The 27981-nt window shown below is 39.9% G+C and overlaps 1 protein-coding gene across 1 annotated transcript in view; it reads left to right on the top strand.

The window, feature by feature from the left end:
• Positions 1-27981, top strand: part of LOC105928177 (protein unc-13 homolog B) — a 170767-nt gene that overhangs the window by 133742 nt on the left and 9044 nt on the right. Inside the window, exons 21-26 of the mRNA XM_036144356.1 lie at positions 1522-1618; positions 4198-4341; positions 10257-10334; positions 10497-10574; positions 27491-27579; positions 27697-27834. Coding sequence (XP_036000249.1) covers positions 1522-1618; positions 4198-4341; positions 10257-10334; positions 10497-10574; positions 27491-27579; positions 27697-27834 — 624 coding nt within the window. The remainder of the gene's footprint in view (positions 1-1521; positions 1619-4197; positions 4342-10256; positions 10335-10496; positions 10575-27490; positions 27580-27696; positions 27835-27981) is intronic.

Below are 27981 nucleotides of genomic sequence, written 5' to 3' on the forward strand. Positions count from 1 at the left end.
TATGATCCTTTTCTTTCTGCAGCTCTGTCAATGCCCCTTCCTAAACTAAAGGAAATGCTCAAAGCAGCTACCAAATAACAGCCAGTGCACAGTGCTAATCTCTGGAGCCACTTTTCTTGTTGCTGACACCCCCATCAGACTCCATGAAGACTATTGCATTTAAAGAAATCTGCCAGCAGGTGAAATGTGGTGCAGCAGTAGAGCAGCAACGCCACATATGAAGGCTATTAGTCCTGGACCCGGCTGTCCCGGGGTTCTCCTTTGTATCTCACTACCTCTGATGCATTGTCCTCCCCCCTTTTCTCTCCCTCTAACATGTCTCAAACACTGTGAATAAAGGCCACTAATAACACAAAATCTTACAAAAATTATCCAGAAAGGGGGGTGTTATTTGCAGAGGCAAGATGTTCTTGTTCTCATCCTAGTCAGAGTTTCTACAGAGAAAACCCCTTAACTTACATTATATAATAACTATAATAAGAACTTAGTTATTATAGAGGCTAGCCCAATCATTGATATTAAACCGATGATCTTATCAGCTATGAAAATGCTGCTGGTGTTTCCAGAATAGAGACCAGGGCGGCACAACGTTAAGGATGATTGTGGACAGGTCGCCAGTCTGCAGGGCAACACAGAGACAAACAGGACAAACAACCTTTCACGCACACACTCACACCTAAGGACAATTTGGAGAAGCCAATTAACCTAACAGTCATGTTTTTGGTCTGTGGGAGGAAGCCAGAGTACCCGGAGAGAACCCACGCATGCACAGGGAGAACATGCAAACTCCATGCAGAAAGACCCAGGGGTGTACTTGAACCCAGGACCTTCTTGCTGCAAGGCAACAGCACTACCCACTGCGCCACTGTGCAGCCCGAATTGCATTGTTATTGTTAAATATTTAGCCTCGATACCTGTCGCTGTTAATGAATGCACATTTTCCTGCCTGTTCACCTTCTTTTTCATCATCACAATATCTACATTACATCCTTAAGATTATGTATAACAGTAAAATCTATATCATGTATACTCCCAAAGGCCACTGAGAGCTGATCTGAGTGGAAAACGATATAATTTTCATAGACAAGCGGAATACATCGCACATAAAATCTAATATATATTTGATATATTGTATCTAAGCAGTCCTTTGTGATCTTTATTACTTTTCTTTAGCTTAAACTGATAGTGGAGGACCTGGAACCTCCCAGAGGAAGAACAACCCTGGGTAATTAAGCAGATCTTGGAAAAAAGAGAAAAATAAAGACTGGTTTCCGTTCAGGTAAAATTTTTGTGTGGCGTGACCAAATGGAGCAACGCTGCATCCTGAAGGTGTCAGAGAGATTGCTGTAGTGTTGGATCTGGTCTGTGTAATGGAATGATTATTATCTTCAGACGGAAGAAATGCTCCAACTTAGTGAGATACGTCTATCTCGGTATAACTTGGGAAGTTCCTCCAGGACATCCTTACCAACACAGGTGGTGGGAGCTTATCCATTGGTTCTGTCTGCTTCCCTGTTGCAGGTGGTTCCTCCAGTTTGTGCTGGCCTGGCTGGCTGAGAACGAGGAGGTGTCCATGGACTTCATGTCTGGAGCTCTGGAGAGAGACAAGAGGGAAGGGGTGAGTTCTCATATGACCACAAAGAATGAAAAACGATAAAAGACAAAAATTTTAACGTACTCCACAAACTGTAAGGGGAGGTCTCACTGTAAAAAGTCAACACACTGATGTCTAATTGCTTAAATTAACCCCATTTTTAATCAGATTAACAAATCTAATGGTCAGGTGAAGAGGAGGAGGTTAAAATTTAAAATAATTATTGATTGACAAACGTAAAAAATCCATTTCTGCTTATTTGGGACCAAATGTCTGACAGGTTCAAGCCTCCTCCAGCTGCTGTATTCCTCAGAGGTGCTTGTCGGGTTGTTAAAATGAAACCTGAGCTCTGCAGCATCAGAACAGAAGCGGTTTACAACGCGGTGATTTACTGCGACTGTCTGACGACCTGGACTTCACAGACTCTCCACCGGATCGTTTTATTGATTCTGGTTTAGCCGGTTCTCCTTTTGGCCACCAACTACCCAGTTTCTCAGAATGATGGACAGCGTTGTCTGTCGTCTCTGCAGCTCCTTTTTCTGCTAAAGCTTCTCTTTGTCTGGTGAACCAGGATGACCTTTTTTCTGCCTGTGCTGTAAAGTTTTTTGGAAACTGGAGTTTACTCAAACTGGAGGCTTCAGGTTTTGAACCTAACCTGAATTTTTGCATTCATCTTCAGTAAAGTCTATACTTTGCCTGTTAAATGTTTACAGAATTTAAAGAAACTTGAGGAAATGGCTCTGCACCCGTCTGCTGCTGTTCTTTCTTGCACCTCCTGCAAAATTTCAATCAGCCCGCTATCTATTTTTAACAAAATGGACCTCTTTGCTGCACTCCCAGTCACGACTTACAAGAAGCTGTTTTCTTGTAAAAGCACAGTAAAAATTGTTTTCTGTTATGAAAAAGGGAATTAAATGCTAGTTTATCTGTTCAGCACCATTTATACTCAGGGAAAGTCAAAATGTATTACAGAAAAACAACGGAACAGAGATAGGAGGCATGATGGAAATGAACCCATAAGGTAACACTAAGCCTTAAGTAAATATTAAATAAGTAAATATTAATGTTTTCTGTCCCGATTTAAAGGACCAGCAGTTTCTGCTATTCTTAGGTCTCCAAGAAGATTTGTTTTAAGAGCCAAGGAGCATAAAGACTAAATGCTACCTCTCTTGGTTTAGCTCTGGTCCTGAAAACATTGAAGTCTCTGAGGTCCACGTGGTTAACAACGGAGGAGAAACTCTTAAATCTGTTTGGGACCAACACCTTTCAGTGTCTTATAGACCATCAGCAAGATTTTTTATTATATCCTTTGACAAAGAGGGAACCAGAGCTGGAGTTTTAGGATTAGTGTGATTATGATTCCGTTTCCTGATGTTGGTTCAGACTGAAGCAGCAGCTTTTTGGATGAGCTGCTGCTGCCTTAGACCTGTACATAAAACATTATAATAATATGATTGCTGATTTCTTACCTTGCAATTGTGGAAAAAGAAAGAATGACTTTTTTGCATTACACTGGAGAAAACTCTGATACATTTACTCTTAGAAATTAGTTACAGCATATTAGACACACATACACAGTGGACTGTAGTGAACTAGTTCAAGTGGTTAAACGGAAATATAAAGCTGTTTGTCATCATCATTATCATCATATAACTGGTAAAAGGTGATTTAGTACTCCATAACCTGAGCCAGTGGGATATGTTGTTGTTGTTGAGTAGAAGTAGTCTGAGAAAGCAGCCTTGGGGAATCCCACATATCATCTTTGGCTGCTGAGTTTTAAAACTACAACAAAATAAAAAACACAAACTAATCCAGAGGTAATTGCATATGGAGAATTAATTGTGTTTTAAATCCTGATCACTCAGTTTTGTTAAGCAAAATCCTAAATTATGTGTGGTCCAAGCCTTTAAACTATGACTGTCCTCTCCACAGCTTGGGTTTAGGTAATGACGTAGCAACAATAATGGGAATAACATAATAATAACATAATGACATTCTGTTCTTATTTTTGATCTGTTATCATTGAACTTGTCGGCCTTTTTTAGAACCATCTCTGAATGTTATTATTTTAAAAGTGCAATAAACAAAAGCCACCAGCAGCAGAAGCCAGAAACCTGACACTCCAATTATCTGGGTGCAATTTAATTAAATGTATTGAGTTATTTGACAGGGACAGTGTACATTAATTAACATTCCTGCAAACGCACTGGAATCAGCCAAAAGGCTATTTTTCATCCGTTGTCCCTGAACAGATCTTAAAACTGTCTACCTTTAAAAAAAAAACAATAAGAAGATTCGTTCTACAATACAAATACAAAAATCAATAAAACAGGTATAACTCTTCAAATCCTGTTGCTAAATACAGTGTAAAGTTTGCTATAATAAATAAAATCATACTACACATTAACACAGAAGAGATGCAAGTGGCAGCACCTTTCAGCTTGAGTCTGATCTCTTCTTCTATGGTAAAACCCCAATACTGTAAACGCAACAGTGCAACCAACGATTAGACAGCAGAGAGTAAATATGGAGCCGGTGTTTGTGTGAAAGAGGAGCGGCGTCTGTAGTTAAATTAAAATGTCCTCTCTCGCTTCCTCCTGCAGTTCCAGCAGACGTCTGAGCACGTTCTCTTCTCCAGCTCGGTGGTGGACATCTTCACTCAGCTCAACCAGAGCTTTGAGATCATCAAGAAGCTGGACTGCCCCGACCCCGCTGTGGTGGCCCAATATAACAGACGCTTCGCCAAGGTAAGGTTTGAGCTGCTGATTTATACTCTGCTCCCTCTACAGTCAACCAAACAGTCCAGTTTATAGTGAAGCTCACTGATTCTGCTCTGAGGCGTCTCTGCATTTGGAGCTCTATGTTCGCAATAATCAGTGGGACTTAATTGTTCTTTATAGAGTAATATTATTAAAAAAAAAAAAAGGCAGATTTTCTTACCAATAAAATGTTGTGTCTATATATCTAAATCTGGCAGAAAACTGATAAGCTCAGCAGCTAAATCCTCTTGAGGCGCCTTGATATCGGGGCCCACCAACGTTTGTTTAAATAATGAAAATCTGAAATCGCAGTGAGCATGCCCAACACGCTCTCAGTAGACAGCTATGGGGCATAAATCCTACGGCCCCATGCTCAGAACGTCCAATCAAAATACTTGAATTTACATCCTGCAGGATAGTGTGCGGCCATCTTGGCAAGGTAAATGTATCTGTAGAGCACATTTCAGTGCAAAGACAATGAGAAGTGCTTTACATGATTAAAATACTGGAAAATAAAAAGAGAATAAAAGCAAGCTGGACTAAAATGTAGGAAATTCTAAACAAAATAAAACATAGTAAATTGTAAACTAAAAGCAAACATTGATCTAGTGTTGGTTGTCCTTGCTGGCTCATCGTTTCTGTTCATTAAATGAACATTATGAGTGAGATTTTATTTATAATCTTATGAGTACATATTTAATTACATTTAGCTTATATAAATGGATTTTCTAGTGCGTTGGTTTATGCTAATTTATCTGTTTAATTTAACGTTAAGCAGAGTCAGGTTGTATGCATCACAAAAAGATTAGTTGTTGCTAATAGGTGTTGAGTTTTTGTGTCCCACTTAACTCATCATGCCAGAGACGCCACTGATTCTGACAGATTCTCTTACATTTGTCTTTGCTTTCTTACAGAGGAGATGAAAAGAACGGTCTCAGATTTAGATGTATTTCTTTTCTTTACCTTAAACAATAGTAAATGGAGAATATTTGGCTTTAGTTATTTCCCCACACATGAAGGGGAAATAAACAGACATTGAGGCTTCTTGGGCTTTAATGGATGCTGATTGAGGTTTCTGCTGTTTTCTCATGTTCGCTGCATTGATAACATCAGCTCTGTGCAGAAAAGGCTAAATTTCAGTCTTATTCTTGAAAAAGATAATCATAAATCCAAATTATTGACTTCCACAGGAAGTGTGGGTCAGAATATCAGTTCATGAACAGTAAAACATTTTTGGATTTGGATTTTCCCAACTCATGTTTGTGATTTCAAAATGCCAGAGTTTGTGGTATCAGCTCCTCCAAGTCTGAAGCTGTCTTTGGTTCTCAAACATGTGAAGCTGCTGTAGAAATACGGCATAAAACAGCTTCACATCGGAGGATAAACTCCCTTAGTGTGCTGAAACTGCGTTAACTAATTTTGTGCCAAGAAATGATCTAAAACGACAGATATCCTTTAGGTTTGACTGGTAAAGAGAAGTGATCTTTGTCGACTCTGCATGTTCCGAGCCGGTCCATGAAGCTGTGACAAAAATGGAGAAACGTAAAGTGTAAACATTTTTAAACATTAACGGATTAATCCAAATTAAAACAAAGACCAATCCCCGACCCGTCCGGTTCCTGTGGCTGCAAAAAAAGCCCAAATCATCACCTCACCTCCACCGTGCTTTAAAGTTTGTAAGAAGTCTTTGTCCTGATATGCCTAGTTTGATTTTCTCCAAACATTTTGCTGCATATTGTCACCACTTTTGCCTCATTCCTCCAGATCACATTGTTTTAGAGGTCTTGTGGTGCCTTCAGTAGTAATATTTTTTCAGATTTCTCCCTGAATCTCTACAAATGACTCATTCTTGTTCAGTGTTATTCCAAAACTCTTTAAATTCATTTTAATATCTAACATACAAACTGAGGCACATAGAGTTTTTTAAATTTTCTTTATTTACCCTTTATCTAACCAGGAAAGTCCCATTGAGACTACTGATCTCTTTTTCAAGGGAGTACTGGGCAAGACAGCGGCACAGATCATATCAAGATAAAGCTGCTGGGTTCTTGGTCAGATAAATTTGTTGGGACGTCCACTCTAGGGGGACTAGAGATTTTCCTTTGTGTAACTTCAAGTTGTATGTAAATTACCTTATAATCCTTCTCAGATAGGGCGAGGCAAGTTTATTTATACAGCACTTTTCAGTAACAAGACAATTCAAAGTGCTGAAGATAGAAGAGCATCAACAACTGTGACTCTCGGGCAATTGCTGATATCCCTGAGTTCATACACACCTCAGTTAACTGCAAAAAACTGCTTTAATAGAAGTGACCAAAGTGATGACAACCAACAGATCAAGTGTATTAGATTAGTAACCCCTGGCTTCTACTTTCCCTGTGAAATCCTGTTGAAGCATCAATGATGAATGTATTATTCCCTGAGACTGTTTCTTTTGGACTTAGGTAAATATTTTGCTTTAGATTAATTAATTCAATTAAATAAAATTGTATTTATATATCGCAAATGTATGAAACATGTCATCTCAAGGCTCTTTCCAAAGTCAGACTCCATCAGATCCTCCAGGTTGGTGAGAAAGTTTCCTCTCTAAGGAAACCCAGCAGGTTGCATCAAGTCTCTCCAAGCAGCATTCACTCCTCCTGAAAGAGCGTAGAGCCACAGTGGACAGTCGTCTGCATTGTTGATGGCTTTGCAGCAATCCCTCATACTGAGCATGCATGAAGCGACAGTGGAGAGGAAAACTCCCCTTTAACAGGGAGGAGAACCTCCAGCAGAACCAGAACCAGGCTCAGTGTGAACGCTCATCTGCCTCCACCCACTGGGGCTTAGAGAAGACAGAGCAGAGACACAGAAAGCCCAGAAGCTCACATTGACCCAGGAGTACTTTCTATGTTAGAGAAGACAGAGCAGAGACACAGAAAGCACAGAAGCTCACATTGACCCAGGAGTACTTTCTATGTTAGAGAAGACAGAGCAGAGACACAGAAAGCACAGAAGCTCACATTGACCCAGGAATACTTTCTATGTTAGAGAAGACAGAGCAGAGACACAGAAAGCTCAGAAGCTCACATTGACCCAGGAGTACTTTCTATGTTAGAGAAGACAGAGCAGAGACACAGAAAGCTCAGAAGCTCACATTGACCCAAGAGTACTTTCTATGTTAGAGAAGACAGAGCAGAGACACAGAAAGCACAGAAGCTCACATTGACCCAGGAGTACTTTCTATGTTAGAGAAGACAGAGCAGAGACACAGAAAGCACAGAAGCTCACATTGACCCAGGAGTACTTTCTATGTTAGAGAAGACAGAGCAGAGACACAGAAAGCACAGAAGCTCACATTGACCAGGAGTACTTTCTATGTTAGATGGTAATAGAGGATGATCTGCCTCCACTGATGATGTCACAGCTAACAGAACACCAGACCAGGTGTACCTTCTATGAAGAGAAAAATGACAGATCAAAAAGTGGAAATAACAACAAGCAATGCAGATTGGAGAGCAGTAGGAGAACTCAGCAGAGAGAGAGAAATAGACCCTGATGTCCTCCAGCAGCCTAAGCCTATAGCAGCATAACTATAGAGGTAGCTCAGGGTAACATGAGCCACTCTGACTAGAAGCTTTGTCACAAAGGAAAGTTTTAAGCCTAGTCTTATATATTAGGGCTTCATAAAAACAATGTCATGGCAATATTTGATTTTTTTTTTAGATTATAGGCATTTTTTTAATAGTCTGTGCCAATTTAACAAAGATTTGCTCATATGATGACAGAAGACTTGTTTCTTTTAGAAGTTCTGTCATATTTGACCAAACTGGTAAAACGCTGTTAAACTACAGGATCAGTTAATTTGCAAGCTGGCTAAAATAAAAATATACCAGTTTGCTTTCATAGAGCTCTTGAACTGTTTATGATGAAGAGGTAATGGTTTATTTTTTTACACCTAAAATAGCTCCCCCGGTGCATATTAAGATCAAGCCTTTAAACACCTTTTGAATTTTTAACTCTTCAGATCATTTGCACGTCTGAAATACCGAAACAAACACATCTTAAAATGTCTGTTTCATTTATATACGTGTAGTGTACACTGCAGTTTCACGCCTGATTTCTTTATGTGAATTTCAAGCAACAGCTTTTAGGCTTTGCCGTTAAAACCGATGAACCTCTAAGGCTGGATCGATGTGGGACTCATTACACAAAGAATGGCTAATGTAAGCCATCCCTCCGTCCCCTGCCACTAAATAACTTCATTTTCTGCCACTCTACTCATGTCAATCTCCCACTCATGCTTTTTAACCTCCTTCCAGTAGTTTTTCATCCCATCTGCCAATTTCACCTCTCATTGGGTTTCAAAGCCTTTTGTCGGCAGTTCTTGCAGCATCTTCTGTCTTATTCTCATCCAGAGAACAATTATTATTAATCTTTATGACGGTAGAGTTGAGACAGCAGCAGGAAGGTCTGACTGGAAAGACAGAGCTGCACAACCAGAGAACTACTGCAGGCGGTTAACGGCTTCAATGTTTAATGCATGAGCCCACCATCCGGCTGAGTCAGCAGAAAACCCAGAAATCTGTCACAGGGAGTTCTGGATGCTCTGAGGGGAAAACAGCACAATTTAGGTCTTTCCTGTCCCTAAGTTCCCGTCTTTTCTCATAAATTAAACTGCTGATTTCTTTAAAAGTGCCCTACAGAGAATTGGATGTAAACAAACATGACATTTAGTGTTTCTCACCAGGAGAGAGTTTTTGTGCATCCTTGCTAAGATCGTTGACACCTCGTTAACATTTTCTTGACCTTTTCTTTGAATATTTTATCCTGAAATTTGCATTAAAAAACATTGTTTTAATGTCCAAACTTTTTCCTACCGCTGTCTAACTTGCTCTCTGGGCAAAAATAGAAAGCAAATATCTTATTTGAAGAAGCTTTAATTACGTCACCACATCCTGTTGGATGCTTAAAAAATGTAAAACATCCATCTATCCCCATTTTAGATTAGTCTTCTGCTTATTGCAGATCTTGTCAGATATCGTACCAGATCCAGGAGAGAAACCCAGGCATCCTTCCTCCTAACATCTCTCTCCAGTCTATTACAGGGACTCCAATGCGTTGCTTTTGTAAATCCCACCCTCCTATTCAGGGGAACTGTCTGTTTTTTCCACGAGTTTAGCAAATTGTGACTGACAAAGCTAATGGCATCACTAAAACTAATTACATCTACTATAAACTAACCCTTGGAGAAGGTTTATCAACTTTCTCCACACTTCCTACAAACCACAGAGTCATCAGCGAACATCGTAATCCAAACCTATCACCATACCAAACACACAAATACACAAGATTTATGTAGACTGCTTAAAAAAAAAATAATTCATGCACAACAGAAGAATTAAATGAATGTCTTTAAAAACTTTCATATTTAATAAAAATATATATATATAAAAGTAGGACTTGCATCTTCATTGCAATGTCAGTGTCTGCAAAATAAATATTCCAAAGAAATGCTTGGACAGTGCTAATGAATACCAAACTATATAAATCCAATGCATTCATGCTGTTATTGGCAGTGATATATTTTATGATGTTTGTTATTTCAAGCGGCAGAAGAGGCTGTTGCCAGATTCAAGTTTTTTTTGTTGATCGTACAATTTGGGGTATTTAGTTTGCAATAAATGCAAAACTTAAATATCAGTTTCTTTATAGGTTACCATACCGTACATCATACCATGATCCCACATGGCATGTTTGATGTCATAAACGGTGTCATGGATAAGCAGTGATTAGTTTCTGTTGAAATGGAGCCATGACTAGGTTCTATTTGGAACAAGTAACTTTAATATGTGTTTAAAATATGACATATACCATTACCAGAAGATCCAAAAATCTCTTCTGTTGTTTTCTTTGTTCTGCAGACAATCACAAAGGTTCTGCTGCAGTATTGTGCGGTGCTGGCCAAGAGCTTTCCATCCTACTGTGAGAAGGAGAAGATAGTGAGTGCCGTCTGCTACAAAACTCTGAGCCGTTGCTCTTTGCTCAACGGCTCAAGTCAAAGTGGTTTTCATTTTCATTCGTCTTTGCTGTGATTCTTTGATTGGTCTGCTGGTTGTTATTTTCTAAATACGCCCGATCTCATCTCATGCGTCTTCCTGCAGCCCTGTGTGCTGATGAACAACATCCAGCAGATGAGGGTCTTGTTGGAGAAGATGTTTGAGTCGATGGGAGCAAAGCAGGTGAGTGTGAACAGGTGTACACACACACCGCACACAGCTGCAGTGTCTGTTTTATCCCCCGCTAACATCACCAGAGAGATTTCTGCATCATCTTACGGATGTAAAATCTCCTGAACGTCCGCTTCAAATCTGTGGTGGAGATATTTCTGAATGAATTTCTGAATGAATTTATTATTAGGCTTTAAAGAGCTCAAAGAAATTATTTCAGACTGTCAACTTAATTAATTCAATTCAATTTTATTACATTATATAGCGCCAATTCATGAAACATGTCATCTTGAGGCACTTTACAAAGTCAAAATCAATCATATTATACAGATTGGTCAAATATTTCCTATATAAGGGAACCAGTTGGTTGCTTTAAAGTTCCGACAAGCAGCATTCACTCCTGGGGAACCGTAGAGCCACAGGGAGAGTCGTCTGCATTGTACATGGCTTTGCTGCAATCCCTCATACTGAGCAAGCATGAAGCGACAGTGGGAAGAAAAACTCCCCATTAACGGGAAGGAAAAACCTCCGGCAGAACCGGGCTCAGTATGAACGGTCATCTGCCTCGACCGACTGGGGTTACAGAAGACAGAACAGAGACACAACAAGAGAGACAAAAAAGCACAGAAGCACACATTGATCTAGTAATCTGTTCTACATTAGATGGTAGTAGCGGGTGATCTTAGATTTTTAATATTAAAGTAGAACAGAGGTTTAAATATTAACATTTGTATCAAAGATGTTCAGATCTGGTTGACCTGTCTAGGTTACATCACAATTCTCCAGGTGTGAATAAATTAAATTACATCTAAAATGAATATGGAGGGTGCCTCCTTATTAGTGTTTTATCTCCCTAACTGTGCTCCTGTCCACACACAAGACCCCGTTTCTCTCTTGTGGACGAGATACTCACGCGAATAAACGTATCATCGTATGATTTTAATTTTCATTTATTATTTAATGGAAACGCCGCAAAGCGAAAATGTGGTTTTTTTATCGAAATTAGCAGAATATCAACAATGTTTTGCGCACATTTTGTAATGGAAACGCAATTAGTGTCGCCCTGATCACTTCGTGTTTAAGCGTGTTACATTTCCTTGTCCTGACCACACCACCGCTCATCCCCACACTTAGCCCCCCCCCCCCCCATCAGGATCCCCTGGCACTGCCTACTTTGGTGGTATTTTTTCAAAACGTGTCTGTGGGCAGGATTATGCCTCATAAGGACAAAATGCAAAAAGATAAAACGTCACGATAACAAATCTTGCTTAGATAAATGTTTTGTAGACAAAAGTAAAGTTGGAGGTTCTACATAAACATTTTTATGTGACAATTAAGGCTGATTGTCTGTCTGCTCTTGCACAGTTAACTGCGGAGGAGGAAAGGGTATGTCTCAGGATTTTTCTTTCACCTTCCTTCCTCCTGTCAGTAGAAAGATAAAACCCCGCCTGAACCCCTAAACGACTCCTGAACCTTATCCATCCCCGTAGGTTGTGTGTTTGGATATTTGAATCTCAAATTAGACTCTACTTCCTCCTTCTGGCGATTCCTCTTTTCTCTCCAAACAAAAACAGAAAAAAAACTTCTTTTTTTTTTCTGTTTCAATTGATTGCTGCTTTTTCCATAAAAGCTTCTGAATGAGGAGGAACCTGAAGAGTGCGATGAAGAGGTGGGTTTAAGGATAAACTGAGTTTTTAATTATGTGTTTTTGAGCTGGTTTAGATTAAATAGAACTTTATTGATCTCACAATGGAGAAATTCACTTGTTACATCAGCTCTTATAAGCAACAGAAGGTGCACACAGGAGGAAAAGGTGCATGAAGTATATTCAGTGCATCCGGATATATACAGTGGATGGGAAAAAAATAAAGAATAAAGGTTAAAAATAAAGGTTTGAAATGTCATATAACGGTACAGTTGTTGTCAGGGGTTTGATTTTTATTGAACTATTTATTTGAACAATTTTATTGTAGAGCAGGATGATCAGACAACTGTCTGACATCAAAATGTTGGTGAATTTCATTGTATCTGCAACAAGTTATGCATGCAGCTCAAATACATCGTTACAGCCCCACTGATATCTTGCTAAATGTTTTTTTAAATTGTTACAGTTCATTCAGATTGGTTGGTTTCCTGAGACGCTCTGCTTTTAAGAATGATCCACTGATTTTCCATAAAGTTGGAGTTAGAAATTCAGGAAGGCAAGGCAACTGTTTGTATGGGACATTTTCAGCCAAAGGCAGCTCATGGTTCTTAGACAGTGAATTTAATAAAGACAAACTTAAAAACATGAAATAAGACACTTAAAAGAGTTTAAAATTAAATAAATAAATAAAAGATGACTAAGTTGTAAATAGAAATGTTTTTTACCTTGTTTTAAAGGAGCTATGGGTGGGAGCGGTCTTCTGCCTGTTTTGTTCTCATTCTTGTAATGATCAGTAGGTTTGATCGTGATGGTTTATAATATTTCTGAGGATCTGAGATGCTCTCGCCAATAAGTGCTTTGTGGACCATTAATGAGATTTTAAACTCTACTCTGAGCAACAGGCAGCCAATGAAAGGACCCCAGAACTCGATGATAGTACTTTGTTTTTTGTAAGGAATCTATCAGCAGTATTTTGAATAGATTGTAGTTGTCTTATTGATTCTTTTGTAAGTCCTGCAAAAACAGCATTACGATAGTCAAGTCTGCTATTAACAAATGCAATAGCAAATTTTCTATAACTCAGTAGTCGTATGGGATCACCATCCGATTGAAACATCCAGTTTTGACCACCTGAACCACATTTTAACCACAAAGGCTTAAGCATCTCATAAAGTAGAAGCTGTTGGAACACCAGGTTCACTTTCCACAGCAGAGCTAGCCTTGCATTACCATTGACTGAGACGGGACTACCTTAAATGTACATTATATGCTTATAAAAAAGACCAAAAACAGTTTGATAATGATAAAATGAGGTTATATACACCAAGCGTCCATCCTGATAGTGTTTTGATAGTCCTTTTTAAGCCTAAATATAACCCAGCATCTGGAGAGATGAACAGATATAAACAGATGTTGCGTCATCTACTGGCAGCACTGCAGAACTAGTAGAAAGCCAGATGGCGACTACTAAATGACTACTAAATAATACCGGACAGAGCCTGACCCACTGCAATGCAACCATTATTAATTAAAGAAACCGATCTACGGCAACTCTAAGAGCCTCATATCAGAACATCAGTGCATTGGCCACACATCAAGGTGAACCAACCACGGTTTCTACCAGACTCCTCCATGCCGCCCCCACAATTAAAACACGCTGCGTTTACGATATTACACCACAATCCCACCATGGAGGCATCGCACATCCCCAAAACATTTGGAGAACTCTCACCATCCATGAGGCTTTCTCTGTGCACCAGTAGACCCGTCAGAGATGCTGCATCCATGCTCTTGCTTCTTTTTAATCTCGTGTTGCAGTCCAAGTCTGGCGTGAAGGCGGTGTTAGAAGCTATAAAATGTTATTTTCAACTTATATCTTATAACAAGCATGCCATAAAGAATGGTAATCACATGGAGGTTCTTTGTAAAGATTAATTACATGTTTTGGAGTTCTCATGTAACTTTGAATTTTTTTATTGTTCGCTTTTCTTTGTCTCTTTTATCCCCCCCATATGCTCACTACTAGGCTATTACTGATAATGAAGGAGAGGATGGCATGGTGGGTAGGCTGCAGTTGGAAGAAAATAATAATCTGCTTTTGCTTAGTTTTGCTTATTCTCGTGGTCTTTATGTTTTAAAATAACCATCTTTGTTTGGTTCCCTGGGGTTAAATCTTCACCGTCTTCAGTCAGAGGATTCCAAGGTGAGAGGGAACTGAACTTATCCATCTCAAACATCCGTCTTTTTTTCCTTCTTTAATTATTTTGTCTCATTTCTTCCTGTTTATTTCCTTATTTTACCAACTGCCAGTCTGGCTGCTCAGACTCAGAGGGTTCTGAGGTAAGATTGAAGTTAATTATGCATAAACGAAGTCTTGGACAGTTTTGCATACCTAGCAGCGTGGGTCTATCTGCGTGATGCTGGAACCCAAAATTTAAAATCCCATTAAATGTTAGTGCCTTTGGCTGGTACTAACATTTGTTTAGAGGTAAAATATGTTCGTAAAAAGAATACCATGGTTATACACGTTCCAGATTATTATGCTTATAGTTTATCTTACTGTGGTGTCAGCATTTGGCCAATTATTTTTGGTGTTAAAATTGTTGTCAAATTAACCTTGTTTGGGAAAACCGTCTGGATGTATGTCTAACTTTACAAAGCGTCCCTGAATTTATGTTGAGATGGATGGGGCCAAAAACATAAATGCAGAGCGCAAAAATCAACACTTCCTTTTATCAGTTAATTGCATTTTTATCAGCCTTGGTAAGAAATTGATTTGGGAAATGTGTTATCAGTAACTTACTGTTTAATATAGTTTCACTTTTAAATCCTGTTTTGTTGTATGCATAAACCAAACCCATCTGCTAAATAAATTACAAAAGGGTAAATCACCAGCCAAATATTTAAATATCCATCCTTCTATTTTCTAACCCGCTTAATCCCGAACCCTTTAATTATTCATCCATCCATCCTCTTCTTATCCGGGGTCGGGTCGTGGGGGTAGCAGCTTCAGTAGGGAGGCCCAGACGTCCCTCTCCCCGGCCACATGGGCCAGCTCCTCAGGAGGAATCCCAAGGCGTTCCCAGCAGAGAGACATAGTCCCTCCAGCGTGTCCTGGGTCTTCCCCTAGGCCTCCTCCCGGTGGGACGTGCCCGGAACACCTCACCAGGGAGGCGTCCAGGAGGCATCCTGACCAGATGCCCGAGCCACCTCAACTGGCTCCTCTGGACGTGGAGGAGCAGCGGCTCTACTCTGAGTCCTCCCCGGATGACTGAGCTCCTCACCCTATCTCTAAGGGAGAGCCCAGACACACTACGGAGAAAACTCATTTCAGCCGCTTGGATCCGGGATCTCGTTCTTTCGGTCACGACCCAAAGCTCGTGACCATAGATGAGGGTAGGAACGTAGATCGACCGGTAAATCGAGAGCTTCGCCTTTTGGCTCAGCTCTCTCTTCACCACAACGGATCGGTACAGCGCCCGCTTCACAGCAGACGCTGCACCAATCCGCCTGTCGATCTCCCGCTCCATCCTCCCCTCATTCGTGAACAAGACCCCAAGATACTTGAACTCCTCCACTAGGGGCAGCACATTCTCCCCAACCCGGAGAAGGCACTCTACCCTTTTCCGGTTCAAGACCATGGTCTCGGATTTGGAGGCACTGATTTTCATCCCGGCCGCTTCGCACTCGGCTGCGAACCGCTCCAGTGAGAGCTGTAGATCACGCCCTGATGAAGCCAATAGGACCACGTCATCCGCGAATAGCAGAGACGCAATCCTAAGGCCACCAAAACGGATCCCCTCAACACCTTGGCTGCGCCTAGAAATTCTGTCCATAAAAGTTATGAACAGAGTCGGTGACAAAGGGCAACCTTTAATTATTCATGTATACATTTATTTATTTGTTTATCTATATTAGAGTGAAAACAGAATAGGGAAGACACTGAAAACATCTAATTTCTATTACACCTACTGTTTGGTAAAACTGAAGAGTCTCTTATGTCCCTGTGGAGGAGTCATGAGACGCTATTTTTTCTGCAGAATTGCTTTAATTCAGCCACATTGGTGCGTTTTAAAGTACAACTCTTCTGTTTAAGCTCACGCCAAAGCATCCTACTTGGAATTAAGTCCAAACTTTGACTAGGCCACCCTAAAGCATTCATTTTGTTTTGTTTAAGAGCCATAAATAGTTGGACATGCTGGTGTCTTTTGGATTTAGTCGCTACACACATAAACAGATTTAAAGGTGGCAGCTGTGTGTCTCTGGTCTCACTTTTCCAGTACCACCAGATAAATGTGTGATTGGATTTTCTGTCACCATAAGCCACTGATGCAAGCTCCTAATGAACATTTTTCCTTGGATTTCTTTTACATGACAAATGTTCTTTTTTTTTTTACAAATTGGCTAAAAATTTCACATTGTGTACCGGTCTTTGGTCCTGGCCTGAGACTTTGCACAAAAATGCCTCTAGACTCTTCACTTAGAAAGACAGAATTTTGACGAACAATCTGAGTTGTGTGTTTTTTTATTTGTGAGACGGCGGTATCTATCTGTAACTGTTGTGTCTTTTCCTGTCTGTCCTGCTCTGAATGGTCCTGCTGTTCCCTCATAGGTTGACAACAAAGAGAAGGAGAAGGTCAGTCAGGGTCATTTTGTTTTGTGTGTAGTGCAGCTACAGCTAAAAAGTTTGGATCTTGGAAGCAAGTTAAATAAATTTTGTTACTCATTTCAGAAAGTAAATCTTGCATATTGTATAGATTTATTATCCATATCCAACCTTTATTCCTTGTAATTTTGATGATTATGGCACACAGATTACAAAAAAAAAACAAATTCAGTGTCTCAGTAAATTCAAACATTACATAAGATCGACTAACAGGACAATTCAAACAGAAATATCAGGTTTCTGAAAGGTAAGTTTAGATCTATGCACTCAGTACTTGGTTGGAGCTCCTGTTGTCTGAATTACTGCATCAGTGCAGCGTGGCATAGAGGCGATCAGCCTGTGGTTCTGCTGAGGTGTTCAGGAAGCCCAGGATGCTTTGATATCAGTCTCTCTGCATCACTGGTTCTGGTGTCTCTCATCTTAATGACAAAACCTAGATTCTCTACGTGCTTCTGGTCTGGCTAATTTGTTGGCCACTCAAGCACAGAAACACATTGATCATTGAGTTTTTTGTACCTTTGGCAGCGTGGACCGGTACCAAGTCCTGCTGGTAAATGAAATCAGCATCTCCATAAAGCTTGTCACCAGAAGGAAGCATGAAGCGCTCTAAAATAGAGGTGTCCCCATACCAAGTTTTTTCAGTACAAGTACGAGTACTGCAGCTAAGATACTTGCCGATTCCAAGTACCTTTATTGAGTACTTAATAAATTGGTACTTATAGATCACAAATAACTTAATAATATCATCGACCACTGAAAACGACTGACCATCAAAGGAGATGAGTTCTGTTAGAGCTTCAGTTATCTTCTCTCCTTCTTTTTCTTTTGGAGGGTCAGCAAACAACCTCTTGGTGTGTAGCACCACCACCTGGTGTAGAGTGGTATCTAGCCTTTGAGTTACAGTGTAGCCCAGCACAGGAGGAAAATTGGTATTGGGTTGCTTTTACAAGTACGAGTATGAGTACTTGATGCTGGTATCGGGACACCACCACTCTAAAACCTCCTGGTAGACGACTGTTTTGACTGTGGACCTCAGAAAACCCTGTAGACCAGAACCTGCAGATGACACGGCACCCCAAACCATCACTGACTGGGAAAACTTCACACTGGAACCTCAATGTGGATTCTGTGCCTCTCCTCTCTTCCTCCAGACTCTGGGACCTTGATTTCTAAATGAGATGCAAACTTTACTTTCATCTGAATATAGTAGTTTGACAACCGAACAAAAGTCTAGTTCTTTTTCTCGTTAGCCCATCTCGTAAGACGCTTGTCGCCCATGTGTTAGATCCATTTGTGCCTCAGTCCAGTCCTCAGTCAAGCTCCTTCAAATTCTTCCGTGTATTTTTCTTCACAATCCTTTTAAGTCTGCAACTATCCCTGTTCCTGGTACATCTTTTCCTACCACACTTTTTCCTTCCACTCAACTTTCTATGAATATGTTATGAGACACTGAATTCTGGGTTTTCACTCTCTATAATTAATAATCATCAAAATTACAAGAAACAGAGGCTTGTAATGTTTCTGTATGAGTTTCACGTTCTGAAACGTGTGACAAAAATATTGAACATTTTGATGCAGTACTCTAATTTTTTTTACCGTGCTTGTGAGTGTGAGGTTTGATCCGCTCTGTGTTTGTGTTCTGTTTTTACATGAAGAGTCCCATAAAAGCAGGAAGCTGCAGCTGTGCTCAGTTATAGACTTCAATAACACAAAAGAAATTAAAAAGATTAGTTTCCTGCTGTTACACTAAGTGTTGAGACATCTTTATTTCTTGTCTCAAAGCACTCAAACAAAGCGGCAGTGGTTTGCTGCCTGCTGCACACAATTAACCAGAGAAGATTGAAAATATGGCTCAAGTGGGAAAGACTTGAGATATTTCATACTGTCAGTTAAAACACACTATTAAAAGCAGAAACTGATTTTAGATGCTGCCTTTTCAGGTTTCATCACTGAGCACATGATTGTTCCTGAGATCAGAGTCCTTATGGGCAGAATTTAATGGATTTTAGTTTGTTTTGTGATCGTAGCAGTCGTTATCTGTCCTCCTGTAGGAAGAGTCCTCAAGTTATGATGAGAGCGAGGAGGAGCAGAAGAAGGTTTGGTTTCTTTGGCCTCATTCCCATCTTCATCATTTTGAAAACTAACCTCTTCTGCTCATGGACTCCTCCTCCGCAACAACTAAAATCTTCATATTTTAACAATATCCTCCAATCGCTTCTCCTTTGTGTTGACCAAGTTTCTCTACATCAAGGATGGCCAAGTCCAGCTCTGGAGAGCTGCTGTCCTGCAGCTTTTAGATGCATCCCTTCCCCAGCACGCCCAGATTAAATGATTGGCTCGTTAATAGGTCCCTGCAGAGCTTAATCCAGGTGTGTTGAAGCAGGTGTGCATCTAAAAGCTGCAGGATAGTATTTCTCCATGGCTGGAGCTGGGCACCCCTGATCCTATATGGTCCCCTTCATCACTCTCCAGTTATCGTCACTTTAATTCACATTTTTTGTGTTTTTTTTTCTTTTCTTCTGCCCTTCTTTGATCAAAAGATTGACAAGGAGAAGGTGAGCTATGAACTGAATACCTTGACACTGACGTTTCATGATGTTTTTTATTTTATTTGTTCAACGTTTGAACCAGTTTTCTTTCCTTTCCGTTTCCATCTCTTTTCAGTCTGAGTCCAAAAAGGAAAAGGTTTGTCTTGTGCTTGTAAATCCTTATCCTAAAAATAAAACTAATAATATTTCATAGCACTCTCCCTACATCTTTAGCTATTTTTTAAGCATCTTTATCCCTGGTAGAGCCTGAAAATTAAATAATCTTTTATCGCGGTAGCATCATTTCACACCAACATTTTTGATCCTTAGCCTGCAACCATTGGAGTTTCTGTGGAGGGAAAGATTACAATATTAAATAGCTCATCTTTTTTTCAACCCCTGTTGTTAAAACAATGTATAGCCTCCAGTCAGTGATAGAAAAGCTCTTGTTCTTCAACTATAACATTTCCCATGGTTGGTTCTTGCAGACAGAGGGATCTTTTCCTCTTGGTAAAATCTCTCTAGAGTCTAGACCATCCAGATTCCTGGGTGCTCTCTTATGGACCCTTCAGCTCAGCTCACAGGTTTTCTATTGGATTTAGGGCTGGGGACTGAGATGGTTACAATAGAAGGTTTTGTGCCTAAGGAACCACTTCTGTTTTGATCTGGCCGTATAGTTCAGATTTTAATGCTGTTTATAGGCCGTAATGGCCCATTTTCATTTTACTGGCCAAGTCCTTAAGATTTTATTTGAGATCCCTTGGTATTTCAAACAGTCGGTGATGCCTCGCTGATTAATGAGGATCCACAGGTCCTCTACCATATTTAAAGCTGAGGTCGGCGCAAGACCGTCTTATCTGGTCTTCAGCTCCTCAGGGGGATTACGTGAAAAAAGATCTCTCAAATTCACTCTGGTCTTATTTCTTTCCACTGATTCCTTCCTCTTCTTTTCATAAACATGAACCCGGTTAGCTTCTTGTGACTCTCAGCCATGTTCAAAGTCTACGATGAGAGCAGCGGAGAGCTACAATGAACGGCTAACTGCTAAGCTAACCACTAAGCTAACTGCTAAGCTAACCGGTTATATAAACACTAGAAGTGCGCATGAACAGCCAGCAAATGGAAACTAGGAAGGAACGAGCACGCACACTGGTGTCATGTGAGCGTGTCAGAATGATGTGAGACAATCAATAGATAACTTGATACCAGCTCTGTATTTTAAAGCAAGGCGGTTTTATTTATGAAGCACTTTTCAGTAACAAGACGATTTAAAGTGCTGTACATGAACAAAAGCATGTTTGGTTCTGAATCTGGATCTGCAGAGTAGATTTGAGCCAGATTTGAAGACCTGAGTGGTCTGGAGGGTTGATGCACTGATAGTCTCATTTAAATGGTCCAGCATAGACGAGGATCTGTTTTCCTCTGATGCAATCAAGAGAGTGAGAAGTACCTGAAGGCGTAGATCTTGTGTTTTTCAGCATAATTTTGTCAAATGTCAAGGTTGCATTGCAACTCTTTAACCCCACTCCAAAGGGAGAACGCAGGCTCAGAGAGAAACATGGGAACTAAATACCCTGCGACTGTTTCACCTGTAAGCAGCAGGTATTAAGGTGTGAGCCTGCAGGGGAAAGTGAGCGGGCTGAAACCAAAGCATGGTGCCATTTCTCATAGCTGTGTGTGTCCTTTCAGGCTGAAAAGAAGGACGAGGAGAAGCAGGTTGGTTGATCTGTGATCTCATTTCACCTCCATCTGCAGAAAGCTTCCCTCTAAATTTATTTAGCATTGCTTTAATTCAGTCCTCCCTGAAATGTCTCATCTTTACAGACGGGAAGTTGTCATTATTTTCTCTCATATTTTTGCAGTAGATGTTTAAACTTAAAAAAAAAAAACACACCCCAGCTAGTTGTGAAAATGTGAGAAATCTGTTTGATCGGGGGACAAAAAGCAAATAACTTTTCTCTCAAATGTTTTCATCCTCATTTTTGCCAAAGGAGGAGTCAAACGCCAAAGAGGTGGGTCCTTGAAACATATTAATCCTCCCGTTAGAAAGCAGAACACACAGAGCTTTATGGAACCTCACATTTTAGGAGGCAACCCAACACAAAATGCTTGCCATCTGCATATGTTTTTTAGGATTTTTGTCCTGCATTAGAAAATGTAATTACCATTTAATGCTGGATGCTTTTCGACTAAGTACAGGTGAATCTCCTTAAATTAGAAAATCAGTGAAAAGTTAATTCGTCTCAGTAATGCAATCGAAAAAGTCAAACTCATTTATAGATTTTAAATCTTTGATACCTGTTTATGCAGATTACGTCGTGTCATTTGGTGGTCTCTTAATTCCCAGGATTGGGTTTAAGATGCCGAATTAACGCAGATCAAGTGTCCATCATCAGATGGCCGCCTGACAAACCCTGTCCCTGATTTGTCTCGGGGGCGTTCACACCTGTAGTTTTGCGCTGACAGGTGTTGGTGCCAGGTGTGACCAGGGCTACAGAGCGCTGCATCCACAGATATTTCCACATTTTATCCACGGATGCAATAAACCTGATTTTATTCTCTTTGACCAAATCCTTCCGTTGTTTACCTCTGAATGTGGTTTTAGGTCATTTTTGGGGGCACAAAGGGCAAAAAAGACAGATTTATATTCTAGTCCTCTAATGTTTTATTTTTTTTGTTTGATGTGCGCTTTACAGTTAAAAGACGAAGTCAACAAGGTCTGTTTGCTTAGTGAACATCCTCTTTCCTTCCCACTACATGTGCTGCATGTGTGAACTTTCCACAGATAGAACCCTGTTGCAGATATCCTGATGTGCATCAATGACTTGTTAGATAGCAGCATCCTCCCTGGTGTCTCCCTTAGAGATCCCTGGTACCTGTCGCCCCGTAGTAGCAGTTTTCATCAAATTCACCCCCAGCCTCCAGGTTACATCACTAAAACAGTCTCAGAATAAAGCGTTGTGGCTGGTTTTGTTGTTTTACTGCAGTTGTTATTCTGTCCATCTATCATCGGGTGATTCTTCTTATGCTTTTGTCTCGTTTTTTTGTTTCTTCTGTCGTTCTGGAAAGACTGAAGCAACTGCTGTGGTCTCAACAAAGGTACAGTGAACTTAGATGGTCAGAGTATGACCTGTTTATTGGTTTAAATGTGGAATTTATTCAGTTTTTAGTCCTTTTTTCTGTCCTGAAGATGATTTTACTGCATCTTTGGAGTTAAAAAGTTCATTATAAGTACAACGCAGGTGGTATTTTGTAAAGATGTGATTTAAACATTTTTCATTTTACTAGATAGACAAACAAACAAACAGCTACTTCATCTGTACTGTGTCATATGAAGGGCTACTAGTACTGACCTTTGCACTAAAGAGTTCACCTTAACTTTACATAATTTAAATATATTTTTAATGCTTTTGTCATTTTTAAATCTATTTAAATACAAGTATGAATAAAACACTTTAAATGCAGCTCACTGTAGGGTTGTGCTATATATTGAACAGGCATAAAATAAGAGATGGAAAAAACATCTAAAGCATGCAAAGATGCAGGGTGGTGGGTCTGATGGTCAAAGGTTGGGAGACAAAAGCTTATAAAAGGAGCACATAATTAAATTTTAACCACCATGGCTGCACAGAGGTTCAGCTGACTCATCTACAGAGAAAACTTAAGAATAATATGAGGCTGGTTTCCTGCAGCAACTAAAAATATAAACTTTGGGACTGTAATAGGACTTCTTGGTCTACATGACTGCTGTAGTGTTCAGGGATTAAACCAAAGTTTTAGCAGTTCTGCACACCGATGCTTTATATAAAGATACCACAATAAAAGTAGGAGCAGTTTTCCCTTCATCTAGCACATTTCCTGTGCTTTCTTGATATTGTCAGGTCATGTTGTTGTTTTTTTTTAACTTCTGGACTGAAACTCCCAGCAAATGTCCCCGGCTGTGTTTGTGTGATGTACAGCAGCAAGCAAACCAAGTAAAAATGCTAAAAAGCTGCGGCTCTGTTTTGTAAACGCTTTACAGGAGGCTGCAGTGTGGCTGATTTATACACAGGAACCTGAATGTGTCAGCTTCTGTCCTCTAACAGGGTTGGCATGTTTGAAATTGGGTAAACCTCCAGAATCAGAACTCTGCAGCATATTTGTTGCAAATTCAAAATGCTCAACTTGATGAAAATCATGTTCCATGCTGGACAACTCTGCGTGACCTTGGCTATTTCAGGAGCTGGAAAGACTTTGATGCTAATTGGTTTTACCGCACTCAGAGTCCCTCGTTAACACGGCTGCGTATTTTTGTTGACCAAACTTTCACCTCCATCTATGCAACATTTATCAATTAAAATGCAGGAAGGTGGAGCGCTGTGGCTGGAACGCCGCTGCCCCTCTTTAGGCCACTTATATGTAGTCTGTGGCAGTGTGCCCGGTGTCTTCCAGCTAATAACTCTCTTCTGCAGTTATTGATGGAGCACTTTTAATAAAGGCTTATTGGGATGCCTGGCCTTGTATTCATCCAGCTGCTGCTTTGACTGCTCTCACCCATGGAGAACAGCTGAAGCATCGCAATGAGCCTCAGTTTTCTTATTTTTAGATTTATTGATGGTTCGTTACGAAGCTTCTCAAGGCCAGTTTATCCTGCAGCTCATGAAAGGCAAGTTTAATGCTGAAGGTTACTTGCAGGAAACGGCCACTCAGGAAACGGACACTCAGGGGTTCTTTCCAGGGAACCTTTGGCTTAAATGTCCACAGTTTAGCTTAGCCTAATGTTAGACATCACCTAAAGTGGGGTTAATGTTTATAGGAGTTGGTTGTTTTTTTGCAGACAACTTATGAAAACACAGCAGTTGGCTTTTCAATTAATTCTTATTTGCCATTTTTGTAATATTTTTTTAAATCTCAGCCATTAAGGTCATTATACACACAATCCCGAAGCAGTCGGGAAAAGCCTAGCATTTGATGTCATGATTTTCCAGGCCTGAAAATGGATAAAAGAAAATAATAAGATGTATTCCCTGTTAAATTTATAATAGGTCACTCGTTCCTTCCTTCTGTCTTTCTTATATATGTATATATATATATATATATATATATATATATATATATATATATATATATATATATATATATAAATACGTGTATATATATATATATATATATATATATATATATATATATATATATATATATATATATATATATATATATATACGTATTTATATAAAATCGATACAAAGATTAATATCAATGTTTTAAGAAACTATTTAATACCAATATTCTGGCTTTCAATATCGATATACCTCCCGACCCCTAGGGGGCGTTATTACAGTGCGCCATTACTGTTCACAGCAAGGAAGACCAAGTGAGACAAATTTGTGGAACGGCCGACAGGATTTTAGAAGCGCCTTCGTCCCTAAAATCAAACGTTTGGCACATTTTTGGTTTCTGTGATACGTTGAATGCATTAAACTAAATGCACTTTATTTTCCTGTTAATATGTCAGTGTTCAATTAATTGAACATAAATATAATATTTGGTTGGTGTTGTTGATTAGAGGACTTTGAGCAATAATTTGGAATTAATAAATATCAATATCGTCAAAGTATATATATATATATATATATATATATATATATATATATATATATATATATATATATATATATATATATATATATATATACTGTGTGTGTGTTTCTTTGATGGAATTTAGTACATTTTAGTACCGATGGCGATCTATGCTAACTGAAGTTGTGAGTGTGGGTTATATATATAGTCTAGCCTTACATGCTTTTCAAATGTATTCTTTTGCCCCCGTTAAAAATGACCACACTATATTGATATTGATATTATCTCTGCCGTATTTAATAACCTCACAGTCCTGCCACTTTAACATGACTAAACAAAAAGCTTGTGACATCCCCTCTGCCCCTCTTGACACACGGGCACAAAGGGTAACTAGATGGAAATAAACATTGGTTGTTAGAATCAGCCCAGTTTTACTTACCGAACCAAAATAATAAAAAATTACTATCATCACCTGATACTGACGTTAACACCGATATATTGTGCATCCCTACCTAGTTCCATACAGGTGTCCCTCCTTTATTCCTTCCTTCCATCCTTTTATTATATCGCTGCCTGTCATCATTCTTTCACTCCTTCCTTTGTGCAAAATTTAAAGCTTGTTGAAACATCAGGCGTAAACTCAAAGTAAACATTTGTATTTGATATTTTACGTAAATGTGTAAAAGACTGAGAACTCTGGAAAGCGCCGCCTGGAAAAGTCGTGGATTCTTACATGTATAATGCGTGAATGTTCAGCTTCCACTCGGCTTTAATTCATCTTTTTATGTTGAAAAGTAAAGCTGCTCCAGGAGGTTTACGTCAGCTTATCAAGCAGGTTTTCATTTCAGCCTCTCGTACATTTTTGAAGAACTGCTGGAGCTTCAGGAAATGACCTTTTTAATTGCTCCGCTCCGACACCCATGAGACGGTCTGAAGAGGCACAAAAGGCCTCGTCTTCTGTCTTTTCCCATCACATGTAGGATTTCTGCACAGATTAAATGCGTGATGGGCTCTCCTTTTCTTTAGCTGTCAGCACTTATTTCCTGCTGCACCACTGTAGGCAGCGCTCACACATTCATTTATGTTTCTATGTCTTACATGCAGAGTGTCCTCAACAATGTTTGCCTTTTCAACAGGCAACGTAATCCTTTATATACGCAACGAAATGTGTTAAATATGTAAAAACATGAGTGGAATCGGATAGATTAGTCACTATTGCTACTTGATAGTTGCATAGCCGGACTTTTGTGACTCTAGTTTAAAAGATAAACTAGCAGAGTGACTTCCTGATGTCTGTGGCGTCTCTGCATTGGGGGCCAGTGGGGCCCCACCAGAGGTCCCTGTGGAGCTCTATGTTCACAATAAACAGCGGGACAAGATCGTTCTCTCACCAATAAAAATTTGTTAGAAACATTTGTGTCCATATATCCAAGTCTGCCAGAACACTGAAAGTTCAGAAGCTAAATCCTCCTGAGGCGCTTTGATATTGGGGCCGACAGTTTGTTTAAATAATGAACATCTGAAATCGCAGTGAGCATGCTCAGTACGCTCTCAGTAGACAGACGTGGGGCACAAATCCTACGGCCACAAGCTCAGATCGTCCAATCAAAATACTGGAAATAAACAAGTTTACGTTCTGCTGGTTGTCCTTGCTGGCTTATTAAAGGATCGATGTGAATCTTTTCTGTTCAGTTAATGAGCATTATGAGTGAACCTTTATTTGTAATTCTGTGTATAGAAATACAATTACATTTAGCTTATATAAAATGGTATTTCTAGTGTGTTGGCGTATGTTAATTTGTCTGTTTCATTTAGAATTGATTAATGTCAGGTTGTAATAATCATAGAAAAATGAGTTGCTGCTAATAGGTGTTGAGTTTTTGTGCCCCACTTAACTCATCGTGCCAGAGACGCCACTAGTTCTGTTTATGGTTTAATTTCTGAGAAAAGTTATTGTTATAAATATGGACTGATTTTCTAACTTTATGTAGCAGCTAGCTGTGCTGCAGTGCTTACACTAGCCTGCAGCTGTGTTATCTTTCTTCATTTTTGCTCTTTTCCTGCAATATTTATGCTGTGAAATGTAAAAAAAAATAATAATAAGTTGCTATGGCCTTAAAATGGAAGAACAATCATAAAAATGAAAACTGAAAGTTTGAGAATCTCCTCGACAGTGAAGTGGCCAGATATTTCAGGATTGAAAACTCGAGACATCTGCCTGTCAGTGACAATATGTCACGTCACAGATTATCTGTCTGGTTGCATGCAGACTATCTGCGTGGCTCTTGTTGAGCGCAACTTGTTTTTAATTCAAGAAACCTTGAAATCAGGAAAACTTCCAGGGACAGCTGTTATCCATGGACTATCCCCGATAAACCTGGGACGTCTGGTCACTCAGCAGAGCAACCAGGCCTAATCTACTAAATGTTCTGTGACGTTCCGGCCCGGTTCTGGCGGCGGTGCCGACTCCAAAGTGTGTCCACCCCGTTTCCTGCTTCTCTCATCCGTTTCGTTTCTAACCATGTTGCAGCTGGACACCGAGGCTGCCAGCATCCTCAACGACCTGCAGGTGAAGCTCAGCACCGTCCTGGACAACTTTAGCGTCATGTTTGCCAAAAGGTAACAGCCCTTAGAACCCAAAGCTAAATAGATTATTTTTTTAAATGTGAGAGACGTAAAATAAAAGGTCGTCAGGAGATGCAGGAGCTGCCTCACTGAGTCCCTGCTCTCTTCCAGTTTCCAGAATCGGATAAACAGCTGCATGCGACAGATGGCGGAGCTGCTCTACCAGATGAAAGGCCCGCCCAACCACAGCACGGCGGAGGCCGACGCCGACGCCATGCTGAGGCCCCTCATGGAGTTCCTGGACGGAAAGTACGTGGAAACGATGCACACCGTTTACTGTAGAAATGGCCCATGAGGGCTCAGCTGATTCCTTCAAAGATAATTGGTTCAACCTTAAGTAAATGGAAAATTGGTCGTAATTAAATTATCTAGAATTGTGCCAAAGCCAACAAGAAA

The sequence above is a fragment of the Fundulus heteroclitus genome, chromosome 12 (assembly GCF_011125445.2).
Source record: "Fundulus heteroclitus isolate FHET01 chromosome 12, MU-UCD_Fhet_4.1, whole genome shotgun sequence".
Lineage (NCBI taxonomy): Eukaryota > Metazoa > Chordata > Actinopteri > Cyprinodontiformes > Fundulidae > Fundulus > Fundulus heteroclitus.